The sequence below is a fragment of the Chelmon rostratus genome, chromosome 10 (genome assembly GCF_017976325.1).
Source record: "Chelmon rostratus isolate fCheRos1 chromosome 10, fCheRos1.pri, whole genome shotgun sequence".
Classification (NCBI taxonomy): domain Eukaryota; kingdom Metazoa; phylum Chordata; class Actinopteri; order Chaetodontiformes; family Chaetodontidae; genus Chelmon; species Chelmon rostratus.
The window spans coordinates 16,645,501-16,670,485 of NC_055667.1; the positions used below are offsets into that span (position 1 = coordinate 16,645,501).

At 43.0% G+C, this 24,985-nt stretch overlaps 1 protein-coding gene across 2 annotated transcripts; it reads left to right on the top strand.

Moving 5' to 3' along the window:
• Positions 1–737: 737 nt before the first annotated feature.
• Positions 738–7,696, top strand: LOC121612320 (deoxynucleoside triphosphate triphosphohydrolase SAMHD1-like). Of its 2 annotated transcripts, XM_041945132.1 has the most exons (15): positions 738–940; positions 1,181–1,218; positions 1,429–1,459; positions 2,017–2,177; positions 2,366–2,481; positions 3,128–3,192; positions 3,595–3,744; positions 3,832–3,932; positions 4,102–4,213; positions 4,311–4,402; positions 4,574–4,689; positions 5,221–5,351; positions 6,321–6,419; positions 6,510–6,614; positions 6,751–7,696. In XM_041945132.1, the coding sequence occupies exons 2-15, from the start codon at positions 1,208–1,210 to the stop codon at positions 6,892–6,894; spliced, it is 1,434 nt and encodes a 477-aa protein (XP_041801066.1). In that variant the 5' UTR covers positions 738–940; positions 1,181–1,207; the 3' UTR covers positions 6,895–7,696. The 2 variants fall into 2 exon arrangements, with proteins under 2 accessions (XP_041801066.1, XP_041801064.1); XM_041945130.1 differs by having other exon boundaries at positions 3,595–3,932.
• Positions 7,697–24,985: the final 17,289 nt, after the last annotated feature.

The window sequence follows — 24,985 nt, forward strand, 5'->3', positions numbered from 1 at the left end:
TATGATAAGCTAAGATAAGACTTTAATAATCCCCAGGTGGGGAACTTTGGGTGTTACAGGCAGCAGGCAATAGCAGTAGGAAAAAAAAAAAAGCGACTGAACAGAGAAATACAAAATACAAAATAAAAGCTGACTATATATATGTACAAATTTTATACAATGGACTGTATAAAAGAAAAAATATGTTAAAAAAAAATACAAATTGCCACAAAGAATTACACAAAACATTGACATAAAATAAACTGCCAAAAATTGTAGAGAATTTCACAGTTTTTACACAAATTGCACATAATGGGTACGGATAAGTAAGTTCAGCATTTACACTACTGCACAGCAATAAATATACATGTGTATATAGAACAACAGGTTTTTTTATTCACAGTAGAATAGTAGATTACCAGCATTGCATGATAAATCACACATCAGTGCAAAAACAGTCTGAATATGGAAAACCGTGGTACATTGAGCAACGCTGGAGTTGAACACTTTTTCTATCTCTACATGTGATCAAAACACAGGCACAGTCTTACTGTATGATTTTTCTTACCATGATCTTTCTTATAACGTGGATGATCATTTTGAATTTGTTCAGGTTACAGTTTTACTTTTCTTCCTGTCTCTCTCACGCTCTCTCTGATGATTTGGGTAAATGACTTCTGATGTCACTTATCATTCATCGAGAGGTGTGGTTTTGGCATGTGGCATGTGTGGCTGAGGGCAGATAGGTGCATAAATAGGTGTCCTGATGACATTAAAGGATAAAGCAGGTCTGCCCTGATCAGCTGTTTAAACAACAGCATACAACATTGTTTGTGTGACATAACCTAGTCATAACCTAACAGTTTCTAAATGTGAAAGAGGACATCATCAGTGGACTCGCCGAAAACCAAGGAATCGACTGTGGAGGAAAAGGACCTTCAACAACGGAATACATTTAGAGGTTGGTTTTCTGGTTTGATAAATTAAATTGATGGTTAGCTTACATCTCATGCAGAGCCTTTATAATCAGCCAGTTGAGCTGCTTTAATTCAGGACTTTCCTTACGTTTCTGTATTGTGAGGCATGTAAGCTAATATCAAGGCTAATTATCATAATATTTATTATGTATTACAGGACTTCTATTAACTGCTTCCTCTTTTTCGCTTCCTCCCAACAAAATATTACTGGTATTGCACTGCAGTATCTCACAGGTCCTGATTTGGAGAAGATGGGCACAGAGTGAGTGTCTTCTGTTGTTCAATCAGATTACTGTGTGTAAAAATCATAACAATCCTGGGTGGAAGGAAGTGTGTACAAAGCAGTTTTCTCTAAAGTGGTAGAAGTCGAAAGTTGGTGTAACAACAATCACCTGCCTGAATTTCTTTGCAGTTTCACACCTCCCTACTATGTTCTTATTTGTTTTTTTCTTGTTTTTTTCATTCTCTGTAGGAAAAAGGATGACAAAATCCCAGAAGGCAAGGTAATATTTCATGTGCCTAACCACACATCACACTACATTTTCATGTCTGGAGAGATACAGTAAGACAGACTAAATAGAGGAAAGATTGTCAGCTTGTAGCATAAACAGCAAAGCAGCATGTAAGAGACCAAGTCAGTGAATTAGCCTGTATGACAAAGTCAAGATTGTGTATGCTTACTGTAAACTGCTGAGTCCATTGACAGTCTACAGCAAATGATGAGTCACGCAAAGCTGAAAAAAAATGAAGATGAGGATGATTGCCATATGGAAAAAATAGTTCAGGAGCAAGGGGAGTGTTTCTTATTGGCACTTTTTGGGGTCATAAATAGACTTGGTGTGTCAATATGTGTCCGTTGTGTTGCTTGATGATCCGACCTGCATGTTTTTAAGCCATTCCTTTGTAGCTTTGGCCTCATATTTGGGCTCACTGGGCCTCATGCAAGAACATTTTCATATTCTTATTCTCTAGCGCATTTGCAGAGCCCTCAGGAGAAATGGAGCCGACTCTTTTGTGAATAACTGGGCTGGGTTTTTGTTTGTTCTTGATGTTCTCCCAGGTGTTTAATGATCCCATCCACGGGCATCTGGAGCTACACCCACTTCTTGTCAAAATCATTGACACACCTCAGTTCCAGAGACTACGATACATCAAGCAGCTTGGGGGGGCTTACTTTGTTTTCCCTGGAGCATCCCACAACCGCTTTGAACACTCAATTGGGTATTTCCATTATCTCTCTCTCTCTCTCTGTATATCTCTGTATATATATATATATATATATATATATATATATATATATATATATAGGTATGGGTATAATAAAGGATACTTATTTGCAGTTATGTGTAATTACTGTTTGTATGTGTGTGTGTGTGTGTGTGTGTGTGTGTATGCGTGTGGCGGCAAAGGGTGGGGTACTTAGCAGGACAGCTTCTACAAGCTCTGAGAACAAAGCAACCGGAACTCGGCATCTCTGACCGAGATATCCTGTGTGTGCAGATTGCTGGTCTTTGCCATGACCTGGGTGAGCAATACACACCATTTCACCATCACATGTAATAGGTTTGACTATGTCAGAGGTCACATGTGCTCATAGCTGCTCCAAATGGCCACACTTGAAGGCAGGGTTAAAAATCAGCCTTCAGAGAGAGGGGCAAGAGTCAAACAACCATTTAAATATACTAATTTCCAGTCTTTCCTGTAAAGCCTTTTGAAATATTATTTTGTTATCACCAAGTGTTTTCATTATATCATTATATTCAGTTCATCCTTGAATCCAGGTGTACTGCCAGATGTTATGACATCACATTCCCTCCAGGCATTCACGGGTGTTCCCGGGAATGGGACGGACGGACAAACAAATGGAAAACATAATGCCTCAGGCCACGGCTGTGGACAGATAATAATCATAGTGGTGAATTCAATAATGTTGAATTTGCATTAAAAGCAAACTATAATAATAATAGCAAATGCTTGCAGATTACAAAATGGTTTATTTATAAAAAATATGATCAAATGTACTATTAATAGGGCTACATTAGGAGTAAAGGTCTGTCTCCAATAGCCTTTCAAATAAAACAGGCCCGATCAGATATACTCACAAATGACTCATTTTACAGTTCACATACAATCATCATTAGAATTACTTGTATTTATTTCTCCATATCCAGGACATGGGCCCTTTTCCCACCTGTTTGATGGAATGTTCCTCACCAAAACAGAAAAAGAAATCAAGGTAGGTGAACCGAAGAAGCGGAAGGTAAAGAAACAATTATTTCTATTGTCCGTGATATATGTCCATGGATAACATAATAACTGCTCAAAAAAATGAAGCACAAAGGAAAGCACAGCCAGGAGCTGCATTACAGCATGGAGTAAGTATGCAGTCGTTCCCTTTTTTCCTTTAAACCAATGAGAAGAGTCGTGAACAACGAGCCAGTTTTTAGGCGTCAAGGTGCCTTCAGAAAAACCCAAAGTAACATAGTGCTAGTTCACTCGTTGTTTCCACAGGGCACCTTTAAGCTCAGCGACAGGTCAAGCATCCACATTCTGTGTATCCTGTTCTAGCCCAGCAGTGAGTCACTGTATTTTCACTTCGAATTCTCGTACTAAGATCTCGACTCTGTTTCTGTTGCAGCACGAGACTTTGTCTCGTAGGATGTTTGACCACCTGGTGAAATGTAATTCTCTTGAGCAAGTGATGGAGAAATACGGCCTGGTGCCGTCTGAGGACCTGGACTTCATCAAGGACATGATTGACAGGCCAAAAGCAGCCTCAAAAGAACCAGTCAGTCCTGCTCATGTGAATTGTGTGAAGTCTAATCACTGCTACAGCAACCAATGTCTAATGCCACCTTGTCTGTCATCTCCGCAGTGGCCGTATAAAGGTCGGTCAGAGGACAAGTCCTTCCTCTTTGATATTGTGTCCAACAAAAGAAATGGTGTCGATGTGGACAAGTGGGACTACCTTGCCAGGTGGGACAATTCACTTCTTGACATGAAATGATGAACAACTGTGTATTATTTCCAACGAAAAATTCCAATATTCCAGTATTTTCCTGATTATTTTAACAAAATGTTCTATTCTCCTGGGTGCTTTGATTACTTTTTACATCACATATTTCTTCACTCTGTCTCCTCTCAGGGACTGCTACCACCTGGGCATCCAGAACAACTTTAACTATCGCCGCTTCATGTCATTTACCAGGGTGTGTGAGGTGGAGGGCGAACCGAAGCAGATCTGCGTTAGAGACAAGGTGCTGCCAACGTTGCTCCTGCTTTTTTATCAGATTTTAAATAGCAACCCATTTAACTGATGAGATTGGACTAAACTATTGTCAATGCTCTCTACAGGAGGTGGGCAATCTGTACAACATGTTCCACACAAGGTACTGTCTCCACAGAAGAGCTCTCCAGCACAAAGTCACCTATGGCATTCAGATGATGTAAGTACCTACTCTTTCCATGTTGGTACTCTATCCACATTTAGCTTTGTCTGCTATCTGATGTATCATACGTCATGTGCTTCATGACTGACTGATGATGATGATGATGACTTTCTTGTATGTACGAAGCAAAATGTTCTTACAAGTGACATGTTGGGTATGATTATTCAGGATCGCAGACGCCTTTCTAAAAGCAGATGAGCACATCCAGATTGAAGGCTCAGGAGGGGTGATGTTCACTCTCTCCAAAGCCACAGAGGACATGGAGGCCTACACCAAGCTGACAGGTGGGTAGACACTACTGTGTTTGGTTTTATAAATCCTAGATAAAAGACACCATCTTCTAAACTCTAGATGCAGAGTATCGCCCCTACAACACAGCCCCATGCACACAGCTTGACCATGTGGAGAAATCCAAAGCTTTACAGACTTGCCACGCATAGTTACGTTTGCCAAGCTATGACTGGACAATTGCTGTTCGGTGGAGAAAAGCAAAAGCGTTCGTTTTTGATCGTGTACGTTAAATGATAAATAACACCAGAACCTGTAAAAATTGTGACATGTGATAAATATACTCCCCAGATTGAGCCAGCTTTTGTCAAGCATGTTTAAATAAAACTGATTTTGTAATCGTAAAGGGTTTTTTTTATATATTTAAGAACAAATTAATGAAGGAAATTCATTTTACCACCTGGTTATATTGCTTTTGTGAGTTATGCCACTCAATTTACGGTGTCAAATATTTGTTAAATATTTGTTAATTGCTGTTTTTTTCTAACTCACCTATCTTCCACTCTTTCTCTCTGTTTGTTCTGTAGATTGTGTGTTTGAGACAATACTCAACTCTTCCGAACAGAAGCTGGCTGGCGCCAAGGAGATTCTGAATAGGATCTTGTCTCGAAAGCTGTACAGGTGTCTGGGTGAAAGGCAGATTCACAAAACCAGTGAGGTGTGCACTAATGTCTTTGTGCGCCTTTATTGCATTACACTTGTGTTTGACACATTATCTATTTCACTGTTATGACAAAGCTGGATGTTATGCTCGTTTTGTGGTTGATAAGTGCGCAAAGTTGTTTCTGTTTTCTTTGTCATTTTACATTGCTTGCATGGATGCCGTACCTGGATTTCACGTGGACTACAACAAATCCCTACAAGTCACAATTCCTTAAAATCTAATTTAGAGGATGTGATCGTAACTTGAGTAAAATCACAGAGTGATATGACAAAAATAAAACAGCCTTCTTCTTAGTTTCCATGCAAATTAGTTTGTGACTGTGCTATGAACATTAAACCTCCTTTCAGTCCCCTCCTGCTCCCTGTGACATGTTTTACACACATCGCTATGAAAAAAAGGGTTGGCTCCTCCTGTCCACATGTCGAAGTGTTCTTGAGCAAGACACTGAACCCCATGTTATTTCTGATGGGAATGTTAGCGCCTCGCATGACAGCTTTGCTGCCATCAATCTGCGAGTGTGTCAACGGATGAAGAGTAAAGTTCTTTGTCTGGTATGGTAGAATTGAGCTGTTTAAGTGCACTCCATTTAAATGCTGTAAAAAAAAAAAAGTGCTGTACATTAATCCCGAGGTCACCTGACATGATCAACACCTGTGCTGTGTGACCAGCTGCAGCTGACATTTAAAATGAGGGATCACAGAGAAATTTACAGGTGACAGAAACTTTTTAACTCTACTGAGACAAAACCCCCCCAACAATAACTGCACTGGCTTCATTTTGCAAAAGCTCCATTTTGCCCATACACACTAACACATTCATACACTCTAAGGAAAGTTTTGGAAAAGCTTCATTATGAGGTGAGAAAATGTGTTTTTTGCGTGGACAGAGAGAAAAAACTTAGTTTTTAAACTAACTGCATAATTTGGATGTATGAATAAATGTCTTGTTCCTCCCACTTCTTAGTATTTCTCCTACCTCCCAAAGGAGAGGATTTGTGACTGGGAGAGGGAATTGACTGAAGGGCTTCCTCAGGGGTTCACACCAGAAGACTTTGAACTTAGTGTGAGTTTTTTTGTCTAATTACTTTGCTTCTTTACTGTCATAATGTATTTGGGAATATAAAAACTGTCTTCTCTCTCACATGTCTTTTAGGACATTCATATGGATTATGGGATGAATGAGGAGGACCCTGTCAATAATATGCATTTCTACCACAAGGACCACCCAAACAGGGCAGACGAGATCCCCGAAGATGAGGTCAGAACTAAAGCAATGACAAAAAGATAATAATAATAATAATCTTGGTCTTTCTTTGCATGTTTCTTGAATTTCATCATACGGCAACTCCTCCATGTCATTATTCTCAAATTCATGCTGTTGTCATCCTTGTCAGGTGCCCAGACTTATCCCAAGGCAGTTTTCTGAGCACCTGATCAGGTTTTACTGTAAGAAGGCTGAGTGCGCTGATCTCACGGCTGAGCTGGAGGCTGTCAAGGAGAACTTCGAGGAGTGGTGCAACAACAACAACAATTTTTAAAAAAAAGGCAAAGAATAAAGGTGGCTTGGTGGGTAGCAGCGTCGCCTCACAGTTAGAGAGTTTGCTTTCCAGTAAGGACGCCTGGGATCTTTCTGTGTGGAGTTTGCATGTTCTCCCTGTGCAGCGTGGGTTTTCAATGAATGAGTGGTAGTCTGTCGGGCTGGGATAGGCTCCAGCCCCCCAAAAGCAAACTGTGGTGTGATGTTCTGTTGTCATTCAAAGTAAACATTTAATTTGTGGTTTAGGGATTTCAGATATCTAGTGGTGTTTTGGTTTAATGTTTATCACGTGAATTAATGTGGAAATCTGATTAGGCACAATTTAAGCTTTGAGTGATGTTTGATTTGAGGTCATTTGTGGTGGTTGTTTTGGTTTCACGTTGGTTATTTTACTGTATCTTTCCTCACCTACAACATTTATCATGACTTATTCAATGCTAATTTGGTTTTAAATGTCTCTTATCGTTGCCATCTTTTATTGATCTTGTTTATTTGTCTTTCTTTTGAATGATCCTACCTTTTGAAACTGGCCCTGTTCATTTCTCAATATGAAAAAAGAATTTAATCATTTCTCATACTCTATAGCTCAACTTGGCTTTTTTGCTGTAACCTGTATGACTGTAGTTAAAACAAGCTTTGGGGGCCACTGTGTTGTATCATTGTGTGAAAATATATTATATTCTTAATATGTAATGGGCCTATAAAGAACATTCTTATTACAACCTTTCAACTTTGTATCTGTGGAGCGGGTTGATAACAGATTGTGCCTGCTCTGTTTGAAATAAAACACTTTCTCTCTTTGATGTGTGTCCCACACTTAAATTCATCCAACACCAGAGGAAATCATACACTTATGTTTTTCAGCTGGGGTCCAGGAACAAAGACACGACTCGACTGAAAAAAACAAAAATTAATTTGGATTTTTATCATACAAAGTATACCAGACTGAGAATAATGTTTCTCAACATAAAACTGGAAAGAATTTGGGGATTTCATTGTGTACAGAACATAATGTCATTATCAGATTCAGAGAATCTGAAGAAATCTCTGTACACAGGAGAGAGAGAACAGGGGTACACTTCTTGTCAAACTAATTTTGATAGGCATGACTAATCATCATCCAATGAGGTGTTGCCACGTCATAAGCGGCGTTGCTTGGTATTTTTTCCTGGGTTTCCCTCTAACTAATTTACGGTTTGAGACCCTCGACCTTTAGGAACCTTTTGCAGTCTTCAGGTCTTTGCAGGGCGAGGAGATCCGGACACACAGGCTGTAAAACACCTAATGTCCGCCCCAAACAGACACACGCGCATTAGCCTCGCATAGTCAATTAAGTCATAAAACCGTAAATACGTCTTTAACAGCTGTAGGGAGGATGAACAAAAAAGGTGAGATAGAGACTTTATTGTCCTCGAAGGAAATCCTGAAAATCCCGCGGGGAATTCAAACATCTAATGTGAAGGATGTTGGGGTCCGATGTCTGCCACAAACAGGCCGCTATGTGGGTAAACACGTGTCACATACACAAAAAAATAAAGGGAACACTAAAATAACACATCCTAGATCTGAATGAATGAAATATTCTTATTAAATACTTTGTTCTTTACATAGTTGAATGTGCTGGGAACAAATTAATTATCAGCATATGATCTCACAGGAGGTCTGGGGATCTCATCTCGGTACCTAATGGCAGGTTACCTCTGGCAAGCAGATGGAGGGCTGTGCGGCCCCCCAAAGAAATGCCACCCCACACCATTACTGACCCACTGCCAAACCGGTCATGCTAGAGGATGCTGCAGGCAGCAAAACGACAGAGTCTCCTGACTCTGTCACGTCTGTCACATGTGCTCAGTGTGAACCTGCTTTCATCTGTGAAGAGCACAGGGCACCAGGGGCGAATTTGCCAATCTTGGTGTTCTCTGGCAAATGCCAAACGTCCTGCACTGTGTTGGGCTGTAAGCACAACCCCCACCTGTGTACGTCGGGCCCTCATACCACCCTCATGGAGTCTGTTTCTGACCGTTTGAGCAGACACGTGCACATTTGTGGCCTGCTGGAGGTCATTTTGCAGGGCTCTGGCAGTGCTCCTCCTGTTCCTCCTTGCACAAAGGCGGAGGTAGTGGTCCTGCTGCTGGTTTGTTGTCCTCCTACGGCCTTCTCCGCGTCTCCTGATGTACTGGCCTGTCTCCTGGTAGCGCCTCTATGCTCTGGACACTACGCTGACAGACACAGCAAACCTTCTTCCCACAGCTTGCATTGATGTGCCATCTTGGATGAGCTGCACTACCTGAGCCACTTGTGTGGGTTGTAGACTCCGTCTCATACCACTAGCACCACTAGAGTCAAAGCACCGCCAGCATTCAAAAGTGACCAAAACATCAGCCAGAAAGCATAGGAACTGAGAAGTGGTCTGTGGTCACCACCTGCAGAACCACTCCTTTATTGGGGGTGTCTTGCTAATTGCCTATAATTTCTACCTGTTGTCTATTCCATTTGCACAAAAGCATGTGAAATTGATTGTCAATCAGTGTTGTTTCCTAAGTGGACAGTTTGATTTCACAGAAGTGTGATTGAGTCTGTCTTTTCCGTTACCCTTTACCACAGCCACAGTCTTCATTAGTAAGCCATCATTTCCTCTTTGAGTCTTTTGTTGGGTAACTAGTTTCTGTTTTCCTTTCATAGTTTATAGTTCAGCCGATTTGTTCTCCTTTTTAAGAACGATTTTCTGTTTGATTATTTTGTTATTTAGATTCCTGTTCCTCCGTTTGTTAGGAGTGTATTTTGAGTTGTTTTTCATATCTAGTTCCTTCATTGGTCAGTTCTGTTATCATAGCCCATTGTCCTTTCCTCCTTCTGGAGCGTTTTCTGTTATATATTTTATTCGTTGATAGTTATTCACGGTCTTGTCCCTAGCTCTGTTGTGTCATGTGTTCATGCGTGTACATTCCCTGTGTTGTTTCATTGTCGTGTGACTCTGTTTCCCTTAGTGTGTTTTAGTCATAGTTCCCTGAGTTGTAGTTTAAGTTGTTGTGTCTTGTTAATAAATTAATTAAATTGAACCTAGTGCATCCCTTGTTTTGTCTTTGATTTCATGTCCTTCCATGTCGTGAATTGTTTTCCTTGTCTTGTCTTTGTTCATGTCCATGCCACGATTCATGTAAGTGTTATCTAGTCTTGTCTTTGTCTTGTCTTGGTCTATGATTTAAGTTGTGTCTGCATCTGGGTTCTACCCATAGATCCCCTAATAGTTTCCCTAAGTCCCCACTACCTGACAGAACGACCCGACCAGTATGAACCCAGCAGACTTAATTTTACCACCGACTCTGAGTTCGACTCAGATCTTGACAACCTCCTGGGTGTCCCATACTTGGGACCTCCGCTGGTCCTCACAGAATCCTCCTCGGGGATGAACCGCCCGCCCCAGATCCTGTACCGGGCAGACCCCCTCTACAGCTCTGATGAGGATTATATCCTGGGTGCCAGATTCTGGGGATTTCCACTGGACCCCGATCCTCCTGCACAAAAGAAGCGGAGATCCCGACGACAGAAGGGGTCGGCTAGCCAGCCTGCTAGCCTCCCATCGTCACCAGTGCCACCCCCAGCAACCAAGCCAGCACCTGCACGGAGAAAGCGGAGATTCCAACGACCAAAGGTGTCGGTTAGCCAGCCTGCTAGCCTCTCGTCATTTCCAGTGCCCAAGCTATCCTCGTCTCCAGTGCCCAAGTTAACCATGCCTCCGGTGCCGCCACCGCCCGGATCAAAGCCGCTGCTGCCGCCAGAGCCAGAGCTACTGCTGCTACCGTCGCCGCCAGGGCCGCCTCTGCTGCCCCTACTGCCGTCACTGCTGCCGCCGCTGCTGCCCCCGCCGCCAGTTCCAGAGCTGCCGCCAACGCCAGAGCTGCTGCTGCCGCCGCCATCTGGGCTGGTGCTGCCGCCAGAGCTGCTGCTGCCGCCAGAGTCGGCGTCGCCGCTGCAGGCTCCAAACATTTTGCTGGTCTTTTGTGCCCAAAGCGGTAAAACCTAAGAATGACAGCAGACATTTTCTGATTTTCTGGGATAGGAGTTATATATTGACACAATTTATAATATTATGCTTCATATGTATTACCTACACTGTCTGTCTTCTTTTTAGGTCCATTGCCTATGACTGGGTTTTAATTTTTAGTTGATCAATTTTATTTCTATTGTTTTTTTAAATTAGTGGCTGGGCAAGCTCCTGAGCAACACTATTGTCCTTTTGGAATAGATGTTTTAGTTAGCTGTTGTCACACCGCGGTGAGATTTGTCTCGTCTTGGGTTTTTGTCTTGTCATCCCCTGTTCTATTTTTTGAATCTAACTCTCCTCTCGTTTCAGAGCACCTGCCCTCCCTCGTGTGTCCTGTGCGTCCGCCCTGATTACCCATTGTTTCCACCTGTTCCTGATTACCCTCCATGTGTTAAATAGTCTGCGTCTCCCTTGTCTCGTGCCAGTGTGTGTTTGTCCATAGGTCGTATCACCCGTGCCTTCTCTTGTACCACAGCCACAGATCATCCCTTCGTGTAAGCCATTGTTCCCCTCGTGAGCGTTTTATGTTGATTAAGTTTCATAGCCTAGTCAGAGCTTTCTGTTCCTTTGTTAATTCCTCGATATTCCAAAGTTCTCCTTAAGAGTGTTTTTTCGTTGTTCTCGTTTCATAGTCCTAGTGTTTATTTACCAGAAATTTCCTTATCCTCAGTGAGAGCGTTTTTTGTTGTCTTATCATAGCCGGTATATTCGTCCTTGCCTTTTCCTTCCCCTCCTCCTAGCGAGCGCTTTATGTTCTAACCTCCCAGAGATATTGTGATTATCCTCCGTCTTTTTAGCGGAGCGTATTTTGGTTTGTAGTGATCTTTTCCTCATTGAATAATTTTGATAGCCTTGTTTTGTTTCCTCCCTTTGGAGCGGTTATTGTTTCTTAAGTTTCATAGCCTATATTCCTCCTCTTTGAGCGATTTACGTTATTCTAGTTATTCGTTTGGTTTCCCTAGACCACAGTCAGGTCCTCATTATATTTATTAAGAGTAATTTCACAGCTATTGTTTTCACGCCTGTCGAGGGGTCTTTGGTGAGTTGTGAATAAATAAACTCTGTTGCTGTGTACTCTGCGCCTTAGTCCTCTTTCCCAGTATCGGCCTGACAGTACACACTGGCCAGTATGGACTCAGCAGAGACCGGCCAGCTCACGGCCGCCGTGCACGCCCAGGAGGCCCGCATCTCCCGTCAGGAGGAGTTCCAGGCGGCCATGGCCTCTCAACTCGGTCAACTCTCGTCCCAAGTGAGGGATCTGGTTGATCACCTGCGGCAAACCACCATGCCTCTCACAGAGCCACAGTCTCCGCCCCCCGCCACGGGTCCGGTTCAGAGCACTCCAGTCAGTGGAGCGGGTCCCAAGCTGGCTCCACCGGAGCGATACTCCGGGGAAACGGGACAGTGTAAGTCATTTCTCATAGACTGCTCACTACACTTTGAACACTCTCCCCATGCTTTTCCCACAGAGCGATCCAAGATCGCCTTCATGGTTTCGCACCTGACCGGGCGGGCACGGACATGGGCGATGGCGGAGTGGGATCGGGACTCACCCCTATGTAACACTCTCAAAGACTTTAAAGAGGCATTGGTGAGGACATTTGATCCGGTGACTTCCAGCAGGGAGAAGGCTCGCGAACTGAGTTGGCTCAAGCAGGGCAATAATTCTGTCTGAGACTACGCCATTCATTTCCGCACGCTCGCGGCGGAGAGTGGGTGGAATTCGACGGCGTTGTACGACGTGTTTTTGAAGGGGCTTTCGACATCCATTCAGGAGATGCTGGTCCCACTGGATTTGCCCGCTGATCTGGACTCGCTCATCGCTCTGGCCATCCGCACCGACAACCGGATTCACGAGCTCAAACTTCGCCGTGGGAATCGGGGCACCGAGGAAAGGCTCGCACACGCTCCGGCTTCCCCATGGCTAGAACCCCGATCCTCGCACCCTGACCCACACCCCCCGGCGTCCTCGAGCGCAGGACCCGAACCCATGCATCTCGGCCGAGCACGTCTGAGTCCTGAGGAGCGCCGACGCCGGCTGTTGGAAGGCAGGTGCTTTTATTGCGGGGAGACCGGTCACCTCATACTCTCATGCCCCTCCAAGAAACTCAAGCCGGTGCGCGCGGTCGCGGCGCCGGACCATTCTCCACGAGCCCTCACGCCTGTCAAGGTAACGCACCACGACACCACCACAAGCCTCAAGGCGCTTATTGACTCAGGGGCAGATGAGAGCCTTATGTCCTGGGGATTGGCCACCCAGCTGGGGCTCAAATCAAGGCCGTTGCCTACCCCTGTTCGGGCCCGGGCTCTTGACGGCAAGGAGCTGTTTTCCGTCACACACACCACCGAGCCAGTAGAGGTGCTCATAAGCGGACACAGGGAACTCACCAGTTTCCTCCTGTTCAGATCGACGTCACAGACTCTGGTCCTTGGGTACCCATGGCTATGCCGGCACAACCCACACGTAGACTGGAAAACCGGGGCTATAAGGGAGTGGGGTGCAGACTGTATTAATCACTGCGGGGTCACCTCTGTTCCTGAAAACCCCATACCTGCCATTAACCATGTCTCTCTTCATGTTACCACAGACGCAGAAACCACCCTGACCTCCGTGCCCGCCTGCTACCACCACCTCCGTGAGGTCTTTAGCAAAACCAAAGCCACGTCACTTCCGCCTCATAGACCATACGACTGCGCCATAAACCTGGTTCCCGGCTCCACTATACCTCAAGGCCGATTGTATTCGGTCTCCGGCCCTGAGAGAGAGGCCATGAATGAGTACATCCAAACCTCTCTCAGGGCGGGTCTGATCCGTCCGTCATCATCCCCGGCCGGAGCAGGGTTTTTCTTTGTGGCCAAGAAAGACGGATCCCTTAGGCCCTGTATTGACTATAGCCCGTTAAATGGCATAACCATAAAGAATCGCTACCCACTTCCCCTCATGTCCACCGTGTTTGACCAGCTCCAGCAGGCCAAAGTCTTCTCAAAATTAGATTTACGGAACGCTTATCATTTAGTACGAATCAGAGAGGGTGATGAGTGGAAGACAGGGTTCAACACTCCCAGTGGCCACTATGAATATTTAGTCATGCCATTCGGTCTAACCAATGCCCCCGCAGTATTCCAAGCTATGATAAACGATGTATTAAGAGATTTCATAGATCATTTCGTGTATGTTTATCTAGATGACATCCTTATTTACTCACCCGACTTAGAGACTCACAAGAAGCACGTCTCAGCTGTCTTACAGCGCTTGTTAGATCACAGACTCTATGTCAAAGCCGAAAAGAGTGAGTTTCATGCCGAAACCATCTCCTTCCTGGGCTTCATCGTAGCCCCTGGGAGGATGCAGATGGACCCGGCTAAAGTAAGTGCGGTGACTGAATGGCCCACACCCGATAGCCGCAAGAAGGTTCAGCAATTCCTCGGATTTGCGAACTTCTATAGGCGGTTTATCAGGGGCTTCAGCGCTATAGCGGCTCCCCTGCATGCTCTCACCTCTCCCAAGGTGCGCTTCACCTGGACACCGGGAGCAGAGACCGCTTTCAGGAGGCTCAAGACGTGCTTCACCACGGCGCCGGTCCTCATCCTGCCGGACCCCCAGCGGCAATTCACGGTGGAGGTGGACGCCTCCAACGAGGGCATCGGGGCAGTGCTCTCCCAGCGGTCGGAGCAGGACGGTAAGATGCACCCGTGCGCGTTCCTGTCGCGGCGCCTATCCAAGGCTGAAAGGAACTACGACGTGGGCAACCGGGAGCTGCTGGCAGTTAAGGTGGCGCTGGAAGAGTGGCGACACTGGCTGGAGGGGGCTGAGCACCCGTTCATAGTCTGGACAGATCATAAAAATCTTGAATATATCCGCAAAGCTAAGAGGTTAAACTCTCGCCAGGCCAGGTGGGCGCTGTTCTTTAACCGCTTTTCTTTTTCTCTCTCTTACAGGCCGGGGTCTCAGAATGTCAAGCCTGACGCTCTATCACGTCTCTATGACCCTGAGCCTGTTGCCAAGGACCCCGAGCCCATCCTTCCACGGACCTGTGTGGTAGGAGCGGTAACTTGGCAGATAGAAAAGGAGGTTAAGCAGGCAAATGGGGAGACCCCGCCACCTAGTGGTTGCCCAGATAATAGGTTGTTTGTCCCTCTCAATCTGCGCCCACAGGTGATCCACTGGGCTCACTCCTCGTTGCTTTCCTGCCATCCGGGAGTTCGGCGGACGATGTGCGCCATCTCTCGGAGGTTCTGGTGGCCATCCATGGAGCCGGAGGTCCGGGAGTACGTAGAGGCGTGTCCGGTCTGTGCTAGAAATAAGCCGTCCTCCGGGTTACGTACAGGTCTGTTGCAACCCCTGCCTATTCCCTCCAGACCGTGGTCCGACATATCCATGGACTTTGTCACGGGACTCCCGGTCTCACAAGGTAATACCACAGTTCTCACCGTTGTCGATAGATTTTCTAAAATGACCCGGTTTATAGCATTACCCAAGTTGCCATCGGCCAAAGACACGGCCGAGATCATGATTAACAATGTGTTCAAAATTCATGGATTCCCAAAAGACATCGTTTCAGACCGGGGTCCCCAGTTTGTGTCACGGTTCTGGAGGGAATTCTGCCGGCTCATCGGGGCCAGGGCCAGTCTGACCTCAGGTTACCACCCGGAGGCCAACGGCCAGACCGAGCGTCTTAATCAACAACTGGAAACCGGTCTCCGGTGCCTGGTGTCCCAGAACCCCTCCACATGGAGCAAACACCTGGTCTGGGTCGAGTATGCCCACAATTCTTTACCCACGTCAGCCACAGGATTCTCCCCATTTAAATGTGTGTATGGTTATGACCCCCCATTGTTCACAGACCAAGAACCCGAAGTCTCAGTCCCCTCCGCCCATGCCATGATTCGCCGATGCCGCCGCATCTGGGCGGCGGCCCGCCAAGTGCTTATTCGCCAGGGAGACCGGGTCAAGAAAGCAGCGGATCGTAGGAGACGCCCAGCACCTGACTACCGACCCGGACAGAAGGTATGGCTAGCAGCAAAAGATCTGCACCTTCGAGTCCCGTCTAAAAAACTGGCACCACGTTATGTCGGCCCGTTCCCTATCTCCAAAGTCATTGGTCCGGCCGCTGTCCGCCTCCGCCTGCCCCGCTCCCTCCTTGTCCACCCCACCTTCCATGTCAGCCAGGTTAAGCCTGCCAAGGAGAGCCCCATGGTCCCGACCCTCCCACCCCCTCCTCCTCCGGAGATGCTGGACGGGGGGCTCGTATATAAGGTGAATCGCCTGTTGGCAGTGCGCAACAGGGGTCGGGGTAAACAGTACCTCATTGACTGGGCGGGCTATGGCCCGGAAGAGAGGCAGTGGGTCCCCGCCCGTTTCATAGAAGACAAGACTCTCATTACAGACTTCTATAGACAGCATCGTGACCAGCCTGGACCGTCTGGTAGCCGGTCCTAGAGGGGGGGGTTCTGTCACACCGCGGTGAGATTTGTCTCGTCTTGGGTTTTTGTCTTGTCATCCCCTGTTCTATTTTTTGAATCTAACTCTCCTCTCGTTTCAGAGCACCTGCCTTCCCTCGTGTGTCCTGTGCGTCCGCCCTGATTACCCATTGTTTCCACCTGTTCCTGATTACCCTCCATGTGTTAAATAGTCTGCGTCTCCCTTGTCTCGTGCCAGTGTGTGTTTGTCCATAGGTCGTATCACCCGTGCCTTCTCTTGTACCACAGCCACAGATCATCCCTTCGTGTAAGCCATTGTTCCCCTCGTGAGCGTTTTATGTTGATTAAGTTTCATAGCCTAGTCAGAGCTTTCTGTTCCTTTGTTAATTCCTCGATATTCCAAAGTTCTCCTTAAGAGTGTTTTTTCGTTGTTCTCGTTTCATAGTCCTAGTGTTTATTTACCAGAAATTTCCTTATCCTCAGTGAGAGCGTTTTTTTGTTGTCTTATCATAGCCGGTATATTCGTCCTTGCCTTTTCCTTCCCCTCCTCCTAGCGAGCGCTTTATGTTCTAACCTCCCAGAGATATTGTGATTATCCTCCGTCTTTTTAGCGGAGCGTATTTTGGTTTGTAGTGATCTTTTCCTCATTGAATAATTTTGATAGCCTTGTTTTGTTTCCTCCCTTTGGAGCGGTTATTGTTTCTTAAGTTTCATAGCCTATATTCCTCCTCTTTGAGCGATTTACGTTATTCTAGTTATTCGTTTGGTTTCCCTAGACCACAGTCAGGTCCTCATTATATTTATTAAGAGTAATTTCACAGCTATTGTTTTCACGCCTGTCGAGGGGTCTTTGGTGAGTTGTGAATAAATAAACTCTGTTGCTGTGTACTCTGCGCCTGAGTCCTCTTTCCCAGTATCGGCCTGACAGCTGTTAGCGTTAGAACTGTAGTGACAATGTGTCTTTAAAATGTGCCAAAATACCTGCTTGTTCAAAGTTCAGTATCAAAATATCATGTCACATCATGACAAAGACATGGATCTCCATGGGAATGTCTCTGCAGGGGTCAGAAAGATGGATACATCCCATCTACTTTAGCAGATTGTGGAAGGAAAAAATGTGTCCAAATCCTGAAACTAACCAGCCTCCTGCAGGCTGCTAAATATCACACAGCCCAGAACAGAAGGACAGGGCTTGGATTATTAAGAGGTATTTAAGGAGGCCAAGTTATGCTTTTTGATTTCCCCCTCCCCATAGTGTTATATAGCCTTTCAGTACATGTCTGCAAAGTTCACACCAAAGGAAAAGACTCTCCCACAGAAAACACTGCTCCTGCACCCTTGAAAGGCCTCATCAGCCTTTTCTCCTGCACTTTTCTGTGTCACTATGTAACACAACACCACTTCCAACAAAGTGACTGTCTTGCCCACTAACACCATTGTTATTTCATCGTGTGTGTGTGTGCCTGTGCATTTTAGTCCAGACTGATTTCTAAGTGAGGGCCCGTAACGGTACAAGGTTAAAGATGGATTAATTCAAAACTTTCAAGATGTAAATTGTGCTGTTTTACATATATTGTGTTACTATTATTTTGTAGATTATGCATTAGCATGTTGTGCATCTGATGTGACTACTCCCACAGACTGGGTGATGTTTGACTACTATTGCAATACTGAGGGCAGTCAGGAAAATCTGTGTGAGTGTTATGCTGTAACAACTGACCAAACATTGAGTTCAAATATTTCTTTGAAAAAAACTCATAGGTTCAAAACATTCAAATATTACATATTCAAATCTACTTTTGCACATTATGCAAAATACTACTTGCGAATATTTCAACATGAATGTCTTGTAAGATATCTACATACCAACAACATCACAAAATAAAGAAATAATGTCCTGTACCACATTGTTGAAGTATGCGCTCGTTTCATTTCATTTTCAATCCTGTAATGTGCTGCCATGAACAAAATCAGAGTCGTAGTATGTGGATGGTGTAAAAGTGGAGGCGGAAGAGCACAGTTCGCTTCCCGTCAAGTGCTCCACGTGTATACCTATTCGTACTTTAGCTGCACACCGCAGACAGGAATGAGCAGTTTTAAAGGTGCCGGGTCGTCCCCCACCCTTTTTTTTTTTTTTTTTTTTTTTTCTTTATTAATGTTGTTCACGTTGACAACAGAAAAACTAGGGAGTGAGAGGGTTACATGCGCAAATAAGGAAGTCTCAAATAAATGTTACATGAAGTCAAAAAGTGCAGGAAAAGAAAGCAGAATATACAGTATATCTTTTACAGGCCAATTGAAAATCAGTTTAGAAACACGGAAACAAAGAAAGTAATTCTAGAGTCCTTATGGCTTTCTTGTTTTCAGATTGAGTAATTGTATTAATGTATTGTTTGATTTCCCTTTCAAGACGGTAAGTACATGGTAAGGAGAAGGAGGGAAGATGGCGGAGTGAGTGGCAGCACCGTGCAGGCTCTTGCGAATATTTCTTTTTAAGTCCTTCATTTGTGAACTGTGGCTGCAGTAACCCGACTACTCACAAGTGCATCGAATTTAGCAAGAAAATAAAGGAAGAAGAAGATAGTAAAGGCTATAAACATAATAGTTTAACTTTGTTATTTAAAGAGGGCTTGCTGTTAACATGACTGACCACAAATACTGTAACCTAAAGGCTCTTCCAGAGGCGTGTGATGATGGCGACATAGAAGATATTGAAATTGATGAAGCGACTCCCAAGGAACAGAGAATAAACCTGTCCCACACGCCAATAAAGAGCCCGAATCCCAAGAAACTGAGACAGCACAAAGAAAAGGAGGAAGAAAGCACCAGCGCTGCAATTCTTCACGCAGTACAAGCTTTGACACGGAAGATGGACGAACAGACTGAACTTCTGAAAAGTTTCGACAGGCGTATCGAAGCTAATACAACATCAACAAGGGAAAACAAAGAAGAGATCGCTGTGTTGCAAAAAAAGTAAGTGATCTTCAGAAAGAAAACAAACAGCTGAAAAATGAATGTACAGAGCAAGCTCGCTACAAACGCAGATGGAATTTGAGGTTGACGGGTCTTCCTGAGAAGGAGGGAGAAGACACCAGGGAGATGGTTATCGGGATAATCACGAGGGTTGTGTCGGTGGAGCAGCTGCGACAGTCCGTGGATACTGTCCATCGTCTAGGAAGAAAGGAAAGCCCTGCTACCTCCACTGGTACTCCCCAGTTTGGGATGAGAACTGTCCGGGATGACGTCTGGAAAAGGTCGAGAGATGCGAGGGTCTGCAGCGAGATGCACATACGTTTTCGTGAGGATTTTTCCAAGGAGGACCGGGAGGCTCGGAACAAACTGTGGCCGCTGGTACAGGACGCCAGAAGAAGGGGAAAGAGAGCCTTCCTGAAGGAAGGATACGCGCTCATTGAAAACAAAAGAGTGGACGCTGAGTAAAGAGGTTTGTTGAGGCTGATATGCTCTAAACAGGTATCTTGAAGTTTTGTGCTGTTCTTTTTTTCTTTGTACCAGAATTAAAGGGTTACTGCACTTTATGTGAAGTTTAAGGGACTTGTTTACTCATTCCTGCGCACCACTAGGATATTGTGCTTTTTTCTAAGTTTACTTCTAGTTCAATATGTTGTCTTTTCTGTCTTTAAATGTGAGGGGGTTAAGAAATAATATTAAACGCAAGGCTACTTTCCTTTTTTGTAAGGAACAAAGGGCTAATTGTATTTTTTTGCAAGAAACCCATTCCCTTGAGGCAGATACAAAATTTTGGAAACTACAATGGGGAGACTCCATTTTCTTTAGTCATGGTACATCGCATTCTGCTGGAGTTATGATTTTGTTTAACAGGTGTTATGGAAGGGTAATTGATCATAAAAGTGATTTAAAGGGACACTGGCTAATGGTGGCTTTTGAGATTAATGGTATAAATTATGTTTTGGTATGTGTGTATGGATATAACCGAATTGTACAAAACAAAGGATTCCTTCTAGCCCTGAGTAAACTATTAGAGGAATGGAAAGTATCGTATGCAACTGACAAGGTAATAGTGGGAGGTAAAGAAAATGGAGTCTCCCCATTGTAGTTTCCAAAATTTTGTATCTGCCTCAAGGGAATGGGTTTCTTGCAAAAAAAATACAATTAGCCCTTTGTTCCTTACAAAAAAGAAAAGTAGCCTTGCGTTTAATATTATTTCTTAACCCCCTCACATTTAAAGATAGAAAAGACAACATATTGAACTAGAAGTAAACTTAGAAAAAAGCGCAATATCCTAGTGGTGCGCAGGAATCTTTGGTTGGATCGTCTTCCGTCTAAGGGTCAATTTCATGATCATAATGATACTATAATTGATTTTGTCACAAAAACTAAATTGACTGACTACTGGAGAATGAAAAATCCTTCTACTACACAGTATACTTGGTTTAATGCTTCTAATAATGGCCAATGCTCAAGAATAGATTATTGGCTAATCTCATATAATCTAGTTAATGATGTTTCTAAGTGTGAAATCTCAGATTCACCTTTAACTGATCACTGTGTCGTTTCGCTGTGTCTCTCCTTATCAAAAAATGGTTTTCTTCAAAACTCTATCTGGAAATTTAATAATACTCTTTTGGAAAATACAGATTTTTGTAGAGAGGTCAAACAGCTCACTGAAGAAATTGTAGGACTTGAAATGTCTGCTTCTAGTAAATGGGAGTGGTTTAAATTTAAAACTAGGCAGGTGGCACTCAAGATAAGTAAAGTGTCCTCTAAAGCTAAAAAACAGAAGCAAGAAAACATTACGCAGGAAATCAACAAATTATGCTGTCGAACAGATTTAACAATGGAGGAACATTCTAAATTGAACAGTCTCCAATCCCAACTTGATAATTTGTATTTAGAAAAAGCAAGGGGCGCATTCATTCGATCGAGAGCTCGTTGGATTGAGGAAGGGGAAAAAAATTCATCGTACTTCTTTAATTTGGAAAAGCAGAGACAGACAAAGAAAAAAATTCATAGGTTGCTTATTAATGATGTTATTAATGAAGATCAGGACCACATAAATGAGGAAATCCAAAATTTTTATAGTAATTTGTATAAATCTAATTTTTCTAAAGAAAACTGTTTTCAGTTTTTAAATAACATTAGAGAGCATAATAAGGTATTAGATGATGATTTTAAAAGATATATGGAGGATAAGCTTGAAATTGAAGAACTTGACAAAGCAGTGTCGCAGATGTCAAATGGAAAGTCACCAGGACTTGATGGTCTAACCGTCGAATTTTATAAATTTTTTGGGAAAGACATTAGAGAGTTGCTCTACAGTGCCTTTGTAGAATGCATTTCATCCAATAATCTTTCTCCCTCAATGAAACAGGGCCTTATCTCTTTAATCCCCAAACCCAACAAAGACGTTCTTTCATTGGACAATTGGAGACCAATAACCCTACTGTGCAACGACTACAAATTATTGGCACATGTTTATGCAACCGATTAAATGAGGGTTTAAAGCAAATAATAGATGAATGTCAATCAGCCTTTATAAAAGGTAGAAGTATACATAATCATAATGCTAATATTAGATATGCTTGATTATAGAGACCTTATTGATAATGATAGTTTGGTGCTATTTTTGGATTTCTATAAGGCTTTTGATACTGTTGAACATTGCTTTTTACTGGAAGCGTTGCACTTTATAGGTTTCGGAAAAAAATTTTGTAACATTGTTAAGATGTTTTATACTGACATTTATAGTTCTGTTTCCTTGAACCCTGGAATGACCCCGAGGTTCAGGGTGCTACGCGGGATTAGGCAAGGCTGCCCCATCTCTCCGAAATTGTTTATTTTGACCACTCATCTGCTAGCAATGCTCATCAAAAATAATCGTGAAATAATAGGTATTAGCATCAACGATAAGGAATTTAAAATTAGTCAATTTGCGGATGACACAGCCATCTTTTTAAAAAACAAGTGTATGGTTGAGAAGGCCCTTGATATTATTTCTATGTTTTCTAAAGCTTCAGGGCTATCCCTAAATATTAAAAAATGTGAACTACTTCCCATTCACGCATGTGCAGATTCTAGCATTGCTTCAATTAAAGTTTCATATGAAGTAAAGTATCTTGGAATACTGATATCCAAAAATGTTATTAGAAGAGAAGATGTAAATATAGCTAATCGCTTAATAGACATGAAGAGATCTTTAAGCCGCTGGTTAACCAGGGATCTTACAATCTTTGGTAGAGTCATGTTGTCAAAAGCAGAAGGTATATCTAAACTAATTTATCCATGTCACTCCCTGTATGTCTCTTCGAACAATATTAAAAAAGCCAATTCTATTATTTTCCAGTTTTTATGGAAAAATAAAACCCATTATATTAAAAGATCACAGTTAGTCAAAGATTATGAGAATGGGGGTGTCAGGGCCTTAGATTTTGATTCAATGGTTGGAACTCTTAAGATTAAGTGGTTGAAAGCATATTTGTTACAGCCAGAGTCCATGTGGTTTCACATTCCTAGATCTGTTTTTCAAAAAATGGGAGGGCTTGATTTCGTTTTAAAATGTGATTTTGATGTATACAAGGTTCCTGTTAAGCTTTCTAATTTCCACAAGCAAATTCTACAATTTGGGAAAATGGTATTTACTCATAATTTCTCCCCTCATGGATCTATTATATGGAATAACAGAGTAATCGCCATAAATAGGAAATCGATTTTCAAAAGAGATTGGTATGAGAAGGTATTTTGTTCGTAAAGGATGTAATGGATTCTGACGGAAGACTTCTGGACTACAGGGCTTGGTTAGAAAAATATGATATAAATTGTACTCAAAGAGAATATAATAAAATATGTAAAGCAATTCCCTTACCGCTGATTCAATTAATACAAAATGTCCTACTATACTCGAATGTGGAACCGGTACTGCCAAAATTGATGATTAATGATTGCAACTTAAGTGATAAAAAATGTAATAACAAAGTGATTAGCGGTGCTCTGAAATCTATAATATTCTATGATTATAACAGAGGAATTACTGCTCAAGTGTCTGATAAGGTGACTGTGCCTATGATGGAAAAAGCACACTCTAAGTACATTAAGTGGCCCATCTCCCCAAAGATTAAAGAAACCCACTTTAAGGTACTCCACAAGGTCTACCCGGTTGCAGAATTTTTAAAAAACAGATTTAAGTTTGAAGTTGACCTGTGTACCTTCTGTAATTCAGCAGATGAAACTTTAGAGCATATGTTTTTCTCATGCCCTGTGTCCAGAAGTTTCTGGTTAGAAATAAAAAATTGGCTATCACTTAGAATAAGTGATGTCCCGGATTTTGAATCTTCTCACATACTCCTTTATGTAGATAATTTAAATTCAAATATCTCTGATATGTTAAATCTAATCATTTTAATGGGTAAATATCATATTCACTGTGCGAAGTGGAGAAATAGTAAACCCTCCTTTCTCTGGTTTATCAATGACTTTACGCTGTTTTTTCTGTCCCTTAAAAAACTGCACTCCAGCAAAATAGCTAGAAAGATCTGCAGAGATATATCAAAATTCTTGCTTTTTTGATTCTAAGACCTTGCTATTTTATTTATTTGTCTTTGATGATGTGTAATCATCTTGTAATGATGTGTTATTGTGTTTTTTCTGGTTGTTCCTTGCATCAGAAACCCCCCTCCCTTTTCTTTTCTTTTTTTTCCCCTTGCGTTTTGGCAACATGTTTTTTGCACTAAATGTTCAAATCCTTACAAGAAAATGTATGTCTTTATGTTCCAATTGTATTGTAATAACAAAAAAAAAAAAAAAAAAAAAAAAAAAAGGTAAGTACATGGTATTTGGTTGGTGAATTTCCGGTTGTGAATATGAGCTTTAGCTAAAAATAAGATCAACTTAATTATGTAATATCGGTCTATTTGGGAGGGTGGGACTGAAAAGAAACCAAACAATACATTTTGATAGTCCATAGCAAAGTTTTTGTCAATATGCTGACGGATGAAGGTAGTGAGATTTGACCAAAAAATCTGCAGGTGGGGACATGACCAGAAGAGGTGGTGAAGATCCTCTGGAGCCTGTTTACAGAAGGAGCAGAGTTCGCTGATGTTTTTTTTTATATCTTTGCATATATAAATTGGAAGGGTAGATTCGGTGAATGAGTTTGAGGGATACTTCTTTGGTTTTATTTGTGATTAAATATTTGCAAGGGAGAGACCATATGTTTTTCCAAATCAGATTTGTGAATGTAATGTTCCAGTATGATACGGCATTGGGAGTACTGACAATGTCTTTTTGGAACAGTGCTCGTACGGTTCGATTGTTGTTCTTTTTCACTGAAAAGCAGATTCGACCGACTTCTGTCTGCACAGGCTCCAGAGGTAGTGGGTCAGTTTCAGGCAGCGCAACACTTTTGAACAGCATAATTGCACCAGAGGGCACTGCATCAAATACTATTGCGTATTCTTTCGGAGGGATGGGAAATGTATATTTATTTAAGAATTCTGGGTATGATAACAATGTGCCATCTGGTCTGAGGAGCTGACTGACTAAAATTATGCCATGGGTGAACCAGTTTTCTATGAAAAGTGATCTGTGTTTGTACAGTATGTCCCTATTGTTCCAAATGTAGTATCTATGGGGGGAGAAGTTATGTTTATAA